Consider the following 12,605-nt stretch of genomic DNA (forward strand, 5'->3'; position numbering starts at 1 on the left):
GTCTAGGGGCAGCAAGCATCGGTTTTGACTAGGCGGCAATCAGTTTTGACCTAGCTGCAGTTAGTCATGACTAGGCGAGTCAACTCTAACTAGCATGACGGTAGACAGCAGCACTTGATGGACAACGTGGACCCAGGCAACGGTAGGTGGCAACACCCTACAATTGAAAGAGACTAGGCGGCAACACGTGACAGCTAGTCAACTATTAGCTTGACATTGGTGCAGATTTGGACCCAAGAAATTTGGGGCTTTTGCAAAAATTTGCTAAATTTGTCTGTTTTATTTTCTCGAGAACTTATATTAATGCAATTGGGGCAGATTGGTCAGTGTAATTTTGGGGCTTTTGCTGAAATTTGTGGATTTTGGCAAAATTGATGTGTGAAATGAACTTTGGGGATTGCAGAAGCAATCTTGGTGTTGTAAGTAGTGTAATTTGAGTTCATTATCTCCCATTTGTGAGATTTTGAAGAAATTGCAGAGAATTTTTTGTGTTCTTTGTGTATCCGAAGTGCTTTTGGGCATATATGTATGCAGCACACATGTAGGCAGCTCCTATTGAGTTGATGTTTTGCTGAATATTCATGGTGCAGCAGTCTTAGTGATTTGGGATTATTGCATATCTATTTTTGGTGATATTGCTGAAGTGGGAGTCACCTTGCAGTGGTGTATGCATGGAATGTATGCTGAAATCTCAGTTATATTGATGAAAGTCATTCTTTCTACTGCTGTACATGTATTTGGATCAAATCTTGCTTTTATTTCTTGAAATTTTGGGCTGAAATTAGTTGATTATTCAGCGTGTTATTTACTGTCATAAATATAGCATTGATACTTGGCACTTTGCCGAAAAAAAATGGCCATTAATGCCTCTAGCAGCAGTGACACGAAATCTCTCCTTGAAATCAAGAGGTTTGATGGCATTGGCTTTGATTTGTGGAAGGATAGGATGCAAGGCATTTTGATTCTCAAGGACTATGATGATGCTCTTTTGGAAAACAACCTTGTAGCTATGGCAAATGAGGATTGGGCTAGACTCAACAAGAAGGCCATTGCATGTGTTAAAATGGTTGTATTTGATGATGTACTTACAAACATTAAGTGTCTTGATATGGCTTATGCCATATGGAAAAAGTTAACAGATACTTATGAAAATACAACTCTAGTGAATCAAGTGTATCTCATGCGTTAGCTTATGAACATGGAGTTGGATTAGTCTAAGTCAGCATTTGAGCATTTGAGTGCTTTCACAGGGATTTTGAGTTAGTCGTAGGACTCTAGTTTGCAACCCTTCAATGATAAACTGAAAGTTATTTTCTTGTTGATGACTTTGCCTGATAGCTGGGAGTCTTTGATTGTTTAACTTAGCTACAACCTTGCTTTAACCTTTGATGGTGCTAGGATCTCTATTTTGAATGAGGAGATCAGAAGAAAGTCCAGTGGGGAAAATAGTGGTTCAGAATATCATCTTAGAGGTAGGTCAGAGAAGAGGGACAATACAAGAAATTAAGGCAAAAGTAGGAGTAAAAGCAAGGGCAAACAACAAGATGTTATTTGCTATTGGTGTGGGTATAAATGGTATAAAAAGCCCGATTGCTTGTACTACAAGAAAGAGCAAGAAGGAAAGAAATAACAAGGAAATAAAAAGAAGGATGACAAGAAAGATGATGACAGCTCTCCCTCAAAAGAAGTTGTAAAGGGAAACGTTGCATCTAGTATGGTCATTGAAGAGCTTCTTGACACTGAAGAGATACTTGTTGCAACATCATGCAATGATGTAGATATTATGGCAGCAATAGGTGATATGCACATCACCAAAAAGGAGGTAATTGATGCTTTAATTTCAGCTCATGATGGGCTGTCCCAATTATGGAAAGTGGATAGCTGTGGCTCTTTTCATGTTACTCCCCCTTTGGAGTCCTTTTTAGAATATATTGCAGGTTGCCTAGGCAAGGTTTACTTGGGCAACAACTATACATTCCATTCTAGGGAAAGTGCATTTGGTTTGTTAGATGAAATGCAGCTTATATGGGCTGAAACAAGCCCCTAGGTAGTGGTATAAAAAGCTTGATACTTTTATGTTCAACCATGGATTTAAATGCAATCATGTAGTCTTATACATTGAAAAGATTGATGATGGAAAGCCTTATTGTGCTGGTCTTATATGTGGATGATATGTTGATTGCAAGAAAACATAAGAGTACTTTGAATAATCTTAAAAGGCAATTGAGTTCAGCCTTTTCAATGAAAGATTTGGGGGCAATCAAACACATTTTGGGCATGCACATTAAACGATATAAAGGGCAACACTTGTTTCCCTCACAGGACAAGTACATTAGCAAAGTACTTGATAGGTTTAATATGGTTGATGCTAAGCTTCTTGGTGTGCCTTAACCGCCACATACAAAGCTTAGCAAAAGTGATTGCCCAAAAGATGATGAAGTTGCTAGCGCTATGAAGGGCATACCTTATGTATCAGCTTGTGGTTCTTTGATGTATGCCATGGTTGCAACTTGCCTTGACATCGCTCATGTGGTGAGAGTTGTTAGTAGATTCATGTCTAACCCTGGCAAGCGACATTGGGAAGCAACGAAATGTATCTTTAGATACTTAAAAGATACACAAGAGAAGTGTATATGCTATGGAAAGGGTACACTAGAGTTGCAGGGATTTTGTGATTCGGACATGGTAGGAGATCTTGACACTAGAAAATCTACGAGTGGGTATGTCTTTACTTTGGTTGGTGGGGCTATCTCTTGGTGTTTAAGATTGCAGAAAATTGTGGCACTGAGTACAACAAAGGTTGAATATATTTCTGTCACAAAATCTTCTAAGGAAGCTATTTAGCTTGGTCGTTTGGCCAAGGATTTTGGTCTCTTTTTATGTATTCCAGTGCTTCTTGGTGATAACCATAGTGCTATATGTTTGGCTAAGAATGCCATGTTTAATGCACGTACCAAAAACATAGATGTTTGGTACCTCTTCATTTGATAGGTCTTGGATGATGGTCTTATCACTTTGAGAAAGGTCAAAACCCAAGATAACCCTATGGATGTTCTCACTAAAAGTCTTCCAAAGGCTCACCATGAGCATTGCATCTGATTAGTGGGAGTTGGCTAGCTTAAAGGTATCACTTTGGGTCTTTAAGTGGGAGGTTGTTGGGTGTAAAGTCCCTTAATCTCCGTGTATTAACTTATATGGGTGTAAACACACCCTTATTTGTACCCTAACATATGAATAAAATGTGCACCCTTATTTGTACCCTGACATACAATTACATTTTATTCTTTGTGTACTGCGATCAGTTGGTACACTAATCTTGGAATTCTCTCTCATTCTCTTACACTCAACATTGCTCTTGCTCCACTTTTGACTCGCATTCCCATTGTGCACTCATCCCAACAAGTCCTAGTTGATTATGCTTTTTTGGCACCCAAAGTGGAATGTACAAGTGATGATTGATGTATCTCATTTTGTCCTTTAGGTCAGTTTTGATCTCCACAGGACTTTAATGTAACTTTCTTTCTCTCTTTTCCAGTTCGTTGTTGGATTGATCAATCTTTCAACAATGAATTTCTTGACACAATTTTGAATTTTTGAAATTAGGGTTTCGTAGTTGTCTCGAGAAGCATGCCTTCAAAATCTCAGTTAGCTTGAGTTTCAGCCTTTTCATCAGGCAAATGATGGCCATGTATTGGTTGAAGTAGAGGGTTGCTGTTAGGGAGTTGGAAACAATTATGAGATGGTTGTTGGACACATTGTGTGACACAGGAAATAGTGCAGTCCACTCCGTGGTAGAACAAGAGTTGCCATTGGGCATGCACATGGTAATTCTCTTGCACAGGCACTTGTTGCTACATATCCATTGAAGAGTCTATTTTATTTGAGAGTGCAATGGACAATGAACATTGAGTGGTGACATGTAGTCCATTGCCAAGAATGACACATGGGAGTTATGCGACTTAATGCCATAGGGGCAAAGTGGGTCTATAACTTCAAATGAAAGTTAGATGGAAATCATTGAATGCTCTAAAGCAAGGCTTGTTGCCAAAGGGTATGCCCAATAGCATGGGATTGATTATGATGAGACATTTGCATCTACTTCACATATGACTAATGTACGCAATGTCATGCATTGGTAGCACATTTTTGAATGCCATGTGCATTAGTTGGATGTGATGATTGTCTCTTTGACTGGTGAACTATACAGAGAGGTTCATGCTACAAAGCTTTCAGACTTTGTTCAAAATAGATCAGAGGGCAAGATGCATCCTTTGCATAAGGCATTGTATGGTTTGAAGTAGCGTTGTATAAGAAGATTCATGCCCACTTGATTGCCCTTAGTTTTTGCAACTCACCTATAGAAAGTGCACTATATGTTTGCAAGATGGTGTGGATTTGTTGATCCTTATTTTGTATGTGGATGACATGCTATTGAGTGGGTCGAATAAGTCATTATAGTTTTAAAGGCTGATTTTGATTCATCTTTTGATGCCATTGATCTTGTCTCTTGCAGTACTATTTTGGTATCTAGTTTGCATCAGTTGAAGGGGTCTTATCGTGCATTAGTCCAACTACATTGGACCATTCACTTTAACATTTTCAAATGGAGGATTGTAAGCCCATCCTCTACACTAGCGAATACAATGCACAGATTTTCACTTGGTGATGTAGGGGAACTGTTTGATGCCTCTTGTTATCAACATACCATTATATGCTTATTGTACTTGTGTAATACATGATCGAATACTTAGTTTGATGTCTCCCAATTGGCATATTTTATGTAGAGCCTTGGCACGCAGCTTTAATATCAACCAAACATGTTTTTAGATAGCACCCGTACATTGGGACTCTTCTATGCTTGAGGGTCTCATTTGCACTTTGAAGTGTAATTAGTTTCATGTCACAAACAAATTGTGTGGCCATCTCTTGCTGTGATGTAACTTTACCTAGATACCTTTTAGTTAGAGCTGGGCTTAGTCAGGTTTAGCAAAGTAGGGATCCAGAGTATTACTTGATGCTGCAGGGGAAGAGGTGACACTTTCACTCTTCCACTTGTTACAGCTCTTGTATGTAGTGGATCTGAGATATATTTAGCATGTATTCGAGATACTATGTCATTGTAAAATATATGTTGATAAGTATGGTTGTTACTGTGGCTCTGAGATTATACTTTTGCATCAGTTTGGAATCAGTTCATGATCAATTGGGCATGAGCTTTTGCCTTAATTTTGAGATAAATTTTTGATCAATTTCAGCTCAATTTATGGTCAATTTGAGAACAATTTATGATCATTTTTGGGATTAGTTTTGCATCTGCTTTTGCATTAGTTATTGATGTTTTTAGAATCAGTTTGTGATTTGTTCGGGGCCACATTTGCAGTATTTTGTGATCAGTTCTCAGATCAGTAAATGATAAGTTTATGATTTGATTATGCTTAGTTTTCAATGGTTTATAGCTTGTACCATGGACATGTTAGTAAATACCATTGATAGTGTTATGGATACATCTGATGAGTTTCTGGCAACAATTTTGAATTGTATTTTAGATTTATATCATGTTTATGCTGGTTGGAAACTTTCAGCAGGTTTTGGGGCTTATGGCATGGTTGGAAAACAGTGGGCAATATTGTGATTCTAATGTCTTTTGGAAATTCGAGTGCAATATGCTATTCCTTTGGTACAATGTAGTGCAATCGAGAACGATTGCAAGGATTTCAAGGGGGAGGTTTGTGATGGGATGTTAAATTTTAAGATGCTTTAATATGATTGATAATCCTTGATCAAGTTATTAATCAAATGTGTAAGGTTGTTTAGCATATGTGATGCACATGGTAGTTATTTCTTGGTAATAGGTCAAAGACCTTGAGGATGCAATAGGTGTCAAAAGCATAAGTTGTGATAAGTTATGTCGACTTGGCTTTGGGGATCAATTGGTGTTAGTTTTGACCCTAGGACAATTGTTTGGCCAATAAGTGCTATTGGTGACACTAGAGTCTAGCATTAATTAATTAATTAATGCTAGTTTAAGGGTCAATAGAGGCTGGGGACCGCTCCAGGTTACAAATGGCCTATCCAATTTAATTTTGGATGGGTATATTTGATGTTGGGTAGGGTCAGAAGGGTTGAAATTAATTTTCAAGATGATTTAATTCTGAAAATTAATTAAATGGCTAGATAGTACTCAAAAATGGGTCAGAAGGTTGCTACTTCGCAAAAATGCCTATGCAAACTGAGAAAACGTTTTTGGGGGGTTGAGTCTTAGCCATTCAGTTAGTTTACAACCTAGGGGGGAGAGAGAGAGAGCTATCGGTCCTTTTTTTGATAAGAGAACATCAATTTGCTACAGAAGATAGCCATATAGGAGCCTCAACAGGTAGGAGACAGCAAGGAGCCACCTTTCAATGGCTACAACAACATTGCTGATCAGGGGAGCATTTTGGAGGTGCCTTGCAGTAGGTGACTGTATTAAATGTCGGCTGGAGCAGACAACAGGTAGATATTAGGGTTTTCTTGCAGGAAAATCAGGTCTCTCTCTCATCTTGGCTTTCTTTGACCTTCTCTAGTACTTTCTCAAAAGATCTTTGTACTTCCCAATCACTCTCAAGAGATCTTAGTTAGATTTGGTGGACAGTAGGAGGATTTCTGCTATAAACCCTATATGTAGAAATCAGGGTTTGACAATCACCTTGGGACTTGTGCCAATAGGAGAAGGCATTATTTAATGAAATCAGTACTTGAAATTTGTGGAATTGACAGGGATTTCGGATACTAGCCCATCCATTGTAAATAGGGGTAGCATTTGGCCAGTTGATGGTTCTAGTTGTGCAAGTCCTAGGTGAAAATCAAGGGGCAATTGGCTCAAATTGCTTGCTGATTGTAATTTCTCTCTAGTTTCTATTTTGCCTCTATCACAATACGTAAGGCTCTTCACGAAGCACTCACATCGCGCACCTCTCACCTTGAGAAAATGCCATGAATAGAATGAATGCCTATTGATAGGCTTGCAAATATTGTGGCAAGATCCAAACCAATAGTGTTCAAGTTGAAAAGGGCCACACTTGAAAGTGCACACACACACAGATGTGTTGAGCTCTACTTGGAACTAGAGGAGATTGATCCCCATCAAGTTTCACGTACTCCTAGGGTTACAATTGGTGGCAACACACAAGTTAAAGGTAGGAGTTATGTGAAGCATGGCCTTGGGAGCTCACCTACTGCAATTACCAATGTTTGTTTGGATACTCCTATTTCAAGAGTCAGAGTATGGTGATGGTGACAATCTCTTTGGAAATGGTGATTTTGGTGCAGCCTCATGAGACTATCATGAGTCTCTCTTTAGTGATGGGCTTGAGGATGTGTGTAATATAACCTCTTAGGTAGCAAGGTCTAGGTCCATAGTCACATAGATCAGGAAATAGGGACAGGAAATAGAAATGAGGATGTCCACCGATCGCCATTTTGTGCGAGTAGAGTCACATGGAATAGGCATGGGGATGGGAATGGAGAAGGAGAACAGAAATGGATGACCCAGAAATGGATGTTTCTTGTGACTCTGCCTGGGCCCTCTAGAGTGTTTTGTTTAGTGACTAATCTTTTCTATTTGCTATGGATAGTGACTCAATGGCAAGTTGGTACTTGTTACTTGCCCCACTCTGTTTGTTGTATGCACCTTGACTCTTCAGACTCTGCCTGGCCCCTCTAGAGTGTTTTGTTTAGTGACTAATCTTTTCTATTTGCTATGAATAGCGACTCAATGGCAAGTTGGCACTTGTTACTTGCTCCACTCTGTTTGTTGTATGCACCTTGACTCTTCAGAATTTATTAATGATATTGGAAATTGGATTCATATTTGCCTGAAATAGTGTTATAGTGGCTTGAAAGTGAAACATTGAAATGGAAATGTTTCAGGAACTCCGAAATGTGTTTTGAGGTTGTCATTTTTTAATTTAAGTAATTTTTAAATGAGGTTTTCATTTTAATCTTTATTTTGCTGTTTAGGGGAGTGGCCCTGAAACTTTACCCATTCATGTTTCCATTTCATAGTTCTACTTTGTTGCATGTGTTTGCAGCTTGTTTCTCTTCATTACAGCCATGCATAGTGAGAGAATGCATGAAGTCCATACAGCGATTTGTGTAACTAAAGTAGTACTAACTTTGATCATTGTTGGCAGCCAGTCCACATGATAGTGTAATGTGTATGTTTGGCAATGTAAGCACCTATAATGGAAAGGGTAAAGTAGCAGATTGTACTATAACTAGTTACTACACACGTTTATGTCTCTATTTATATATTTATGTTTTTTGGGATCCTGTTTTGCCATTTAAGACTGTGGCAGTCCTCTGTTTCACTGGCAATGTAAGCATCTATAATGGAAAGGCTAAAGTAGCAGCTTGTACTAGAACTAGTTATTACACACATGTTGATGTTCCTTTTGCCATTTCAGACAGAGGCTGTACTCTGTTTCATGACTCTGAAACACGTTTCTGTTTCCCAGTTGCTGAAACTCCTAGGAACTATCCTTGGATGTTTGTCATTACTTGTCTTGTCACTATATTTAGATTTTGTATATGGTTCGCGATGCATCATGTTGAAGCAACAAGTTTAGAGTTTATATTCAATGGAGTAACATTTGATTTCTTATGTATTTTTAATGATTTCACGAAACACAGTCTTTATTCCTATCGTGCAGCTGAATTTGTAATAGAGCTGCCACTGTCCTTCTGTGACTGTAAGCAAACAATGTTGAGCTTCTTGATGTGTCTTGGATTTGAATCTGTATGCAACAATACTTCCTCACATCCGTTATTGCATTTACTATCAACAATAACTCTTTGCCAATAAGCGGAATACTGTAAGTTGGTTTCCTTTAGCTTCTGGTTCTATAAGCCACTAGATGCTTTACTTAGCTGAAATACTGTGCTCATACAATTGCTGCTGGCTTCAGAGATTGTCTCCAAGGATAGAAAGATTTGATTGTCTTCAGGTCCTCGAAGGCTTATTGATATTCTCAATACTGTCTTTGTAGCACCTTAGAATACTTTCAAACCCTAGAACACTTGCATCTTTGGCTCATGCTTTGATACGTGGCATTCAAGTACGAGGATAAGCTTCTTTTGGGGTCTGTACTTATGACCTTGTTGATATAGTTTGACCCAAATAGCTAAGGGAGGTGATAGTTTATTTGTACTCCTCTCTGTTAGAGGGGTAGGCCTTGTTTAACTCCAATAGCTTGCACATAGAACTCCTCCTGGAACCTGCTGTGGATGTTTTACAGCAGGTTTGAATTGCTAGAATAGTAACATTAAGTACAGCAGTAGGTGCCAAAATGTCTGGTGCCCACGTGGTTCTTTATATTTTGATAAAAGTGTATTATTTTCAAAGATTCCTCCACTACTAGGTTACAGGGCCCTTTTTGACATCTGTGTTATTCCAGGTTTCTGAAATGTAAAAGCTTGAACAGTTCTGGACATGTTTCTTCTTATACAACTTTTATGTTTAACAGAGAGAACGAGGCCAGACCAACTGGGCAGCAGTGATGTGGCCCTTGCCTCTTCATTATCAAAAGTCGCAGCATCAACACTAACCTACCCCCATGAGGTACGTTTCAATTATCCATAAGAGTTTACTTACTGGTGTCATCTTTATTTTTCAATGTTTGCAACTATGGTTGCCAATTTTAGGTTGTTCGGTCTAGATTGCAAGAACAAAGGCACTTCAAGAACGCAGAGCTGCGTTACAAAGGTGTTATTGATTGCATCAGGAAGGTTTACCTAAGTGAAGGTATTGCAGGGTTCTACAGTGGTTGTGCAACCAATCTGATGAGGACAACTCCTGCTGCTGTGATCACATTTACCAGTTATGAGTTTTTGTTAAGAAAATTGGAAAAGTTGCTCGCACCAGATACACATTCTGAAACCACTCCACCAGCTCGGCAATCTGGAGTGGGGTCATTAGTTGAACATTCTACACCCGGATATACAGAGTCTCAAGGTCCAGCAAATATGAAAGGCTTACCTTTGTCTCAGAAGGATCTTCAAGCATCCCGGCAGTAACCATGTTATGTTGAGATTTGTCTATGTGAATTGGATCCATGGGTAACTTGCTCAATATAGCATACTGGTACAAGTCCAACACTGGGCTTTAAAAATGAAACAAACGTGTCATATACAGTGGTAGCCAAACAGTTTGTGCACTTCTCAGTGTACTCAGCATAGAGTGTAACTGCCTACCACGTACAGGCTAGCAGGAGTCATTCAAATATCCTGTAAATTATCTATTGGATATCTGCCAACCTGATTCTGAAATGGGCGACCTTTTTAGGAAAGCCTAAGATCTGTACACTGTCAGACTAGGACCAAGTTATTGATAAAATTTACCACCTACGAGCTGTTTAAGCTCCTTAGCAATTGCCATGTAACTCGATCAGGGATGTTAAAAGCATGTAAGTTTTGGCCAACAAAATTGTTGGTGTACTATGATTTTCGAATTTGTACTAAGTAGCATGTGTGTCAGCCTTTGCTGCAACAGGATGCTGCCTTTGGCTGGTCATCTGTGCTCCTGGCTAAGTAGCAATAATTGTAGTTGTTTTCTTTTGAACCCAAGGACATCTTGATACAATCACCTAATATGGCCTCTATTTCGAAGATTTTCCTGAGCTTGCCTTTTGGCTGCTTCTGAGTCTATGATGAAAGCAATGCTGCAATAAGACATGGATTTGTTATGGAGATCGCTGCAATGCACTATCTTTTTCCCAGGGATTATCTAGGAACTGGTTTGAGATGAAAGTTGAACCTTAAAGAAATGTTTTTGTCAATGCTCTGATTTCCTTTTTAAGGACATCAAAGGCTAATAAGTATGTTCTTAAAAATAAATAGAAGATTGTTGGCACGGCCATTCAAGCCGAAAATCAACAGAAGATTGATGTTTTCCCAAAATAAGTCTTCCATCTTTAATTGGAGTCTGTCAAAATATGCCTTCTCTCAATATGCCAGGCTTGGCTTGGTGAAAGGCGGTTTCTAGATTCTGAATAAACCTTGGTAAAGGTTGTTCCCTCGTTTCCATAATTGGCAGCAATCTATGCTCTTCATAAGCGGATCTTGGCTTTCAATTTTAGTTTGAGAGATTTGTGCTAAACCATTTGGAAAGTACTTTTTCTTGTCATTTATGGGTCACAAATGGCGTTTGCCATATAGAGGAAAACAAGAAGAAAGAGAGTATGTGATAATAACCTTTAGTTGTAACTTGGTCTCTAGAGAGTGTAGATCTCCTCCAAGAGAATGATTTGTAATTTTCTCTCCATAGCATGTAAATCTACTCTTAACACATAGGGACTGGAGACTTGACTTTTAATGTTTTGTTAAGGGTTCTTTTCCCTTTGTAGCTTGGATTGTTGATGAGGGGGTATGAGGTCTTTGTTAGCATTGCCCTTAAGGGCATATGCTTATGCAATGGTGCGGTGACAAGGTGCAGGTCCCAAATTTTTTTACACAGTATTAACTTTAGTTTAAGTGGTCCATTGAGCATGGAAGTGTGGATATCTTGTTTTTTGAGAAAGAAGGGTTTATTTTTAGAAAATTAAAGGAAAAGCTCACACACACACACACACACACACACACACACACACACACACAATACACAAAAGAAGGGTAGGGGCATCCTTGTCTAGTTTACTAAACTGGTGGGACATGGGAGGTGTACAATATGCTTTGATGCCCCATTGAGTGTGTCAAGCATGAATCCTACAGTGGAAGCACCTCAATGACAATGATGTTAGCAACTAGATAATCTCCTTGCACATGTAACACATTTTGTAGCCCTGTGATGCCTTGTGTCTCCAAAGGCAAACCATATGGCAAGTCTACCACCATCTCTACCATCAAAATTTCGAGTGGTTTGCATCACCATCACTCCCCATCAAGATCTCACCCCTCAGTTCGACTTCCTAACACGTGTGCATGTGTTCCTTATCGTTGTGTCTTATAACTCTATATCATTCCTATTAAAAAATGATATTGTGAGTGCATGGATATGGATGTAAGTGTGTGCATACACGTGTTTTTGTGTGCGCACATGCGTATCAAAATTGGATAAATTAATCACACATATTTCCCTAAGCAAGTAATCTTATAGGTAAGACCTCTCAAATGATTTGTAGTCATTAGCACTAACTCAAAAGTAGCTAGACAAGTTTAACGACTAAGGTGTTCATACCAAGAGTGCTAAAGCACTAACTCAAAAGTAGCTTGATAAATTTAATGACTAAGGTGTTCATATTAAGAGTGCTAGCTCAAAAGTAGCTTGATAAGTTTAACGACTAAAGTGTTCATACTAAGAGTGCTAAAGCACTAACCCAAAAGTAGCTTGATAAGTTTAATGACTAAGGTGTTCATACTAAGAGTGCTAATGGTTACAAACCATTTGAGAGGTCTTACTTATAAGATTATTTGTTTAGGAAAATATTTGTGATTAATTTATCCAATTCTCGCGTGTGTGTGCGCGTTGTCGTATCGCTACGTGCACACCATGCGAAACTCTCTAAAGTGCGATTTTTTTATTGATCGCGCACATCATGTGAAAAACTCTAAAGTGCGGCTTTTTTATTGAT

The 12,605-nt window shown here is 38.7% G+C and overlaps 1 protein-coding gene across 2 annotated transcripts in view; it reads left to right on the top strand.

Moving 5' to 3' along the window:
• The window catches only part of NDT1 (NAD+ transporter 1), a 65,726-nt gene extending 55,100 nt beyond the window's left edge, over nucleotides 1–10,626 (top strand). For both annotated transcript variants that reach the window (XM_087698890.1, XM_087698889.1), the window contains exons 9-10: nucleotides 9,504–9,598; nucleotides 9,682–10,626. In XM_087698890.1, the coding sequence (XP_087555016.1) occupies nucleotides 9,504–9,598; nucleotides 9,682–10,053 (467 nt within the window). In that variant the 3' untranslated portion in view covers nucleotides 10,054–10,626. The remainder of the gene's footprint in view (nucleotides 1–9,503; nucleotides 9,599–9,681) is intronic.
• Nucleotides 10,627–12,605: the final 1,979 nt, after the last annotated feature.

The sequence above is a fragment of the Lygodium microphyllum genome, chromosome 18, assembly GCF_053477565.2.
Source record: "Lygodium microphyllum isolate KBCC chromosome 18, Lygodium_microphyllum_v1.1.10, whole genome shotgun sequence".
Lineage (NCBI taxonomy): Eukaryota > Viridiplantae > Streptophyta > Polypodiopsida > Schizaeales > Lygodiaceae > Lygodium > Lygodium microphyllum.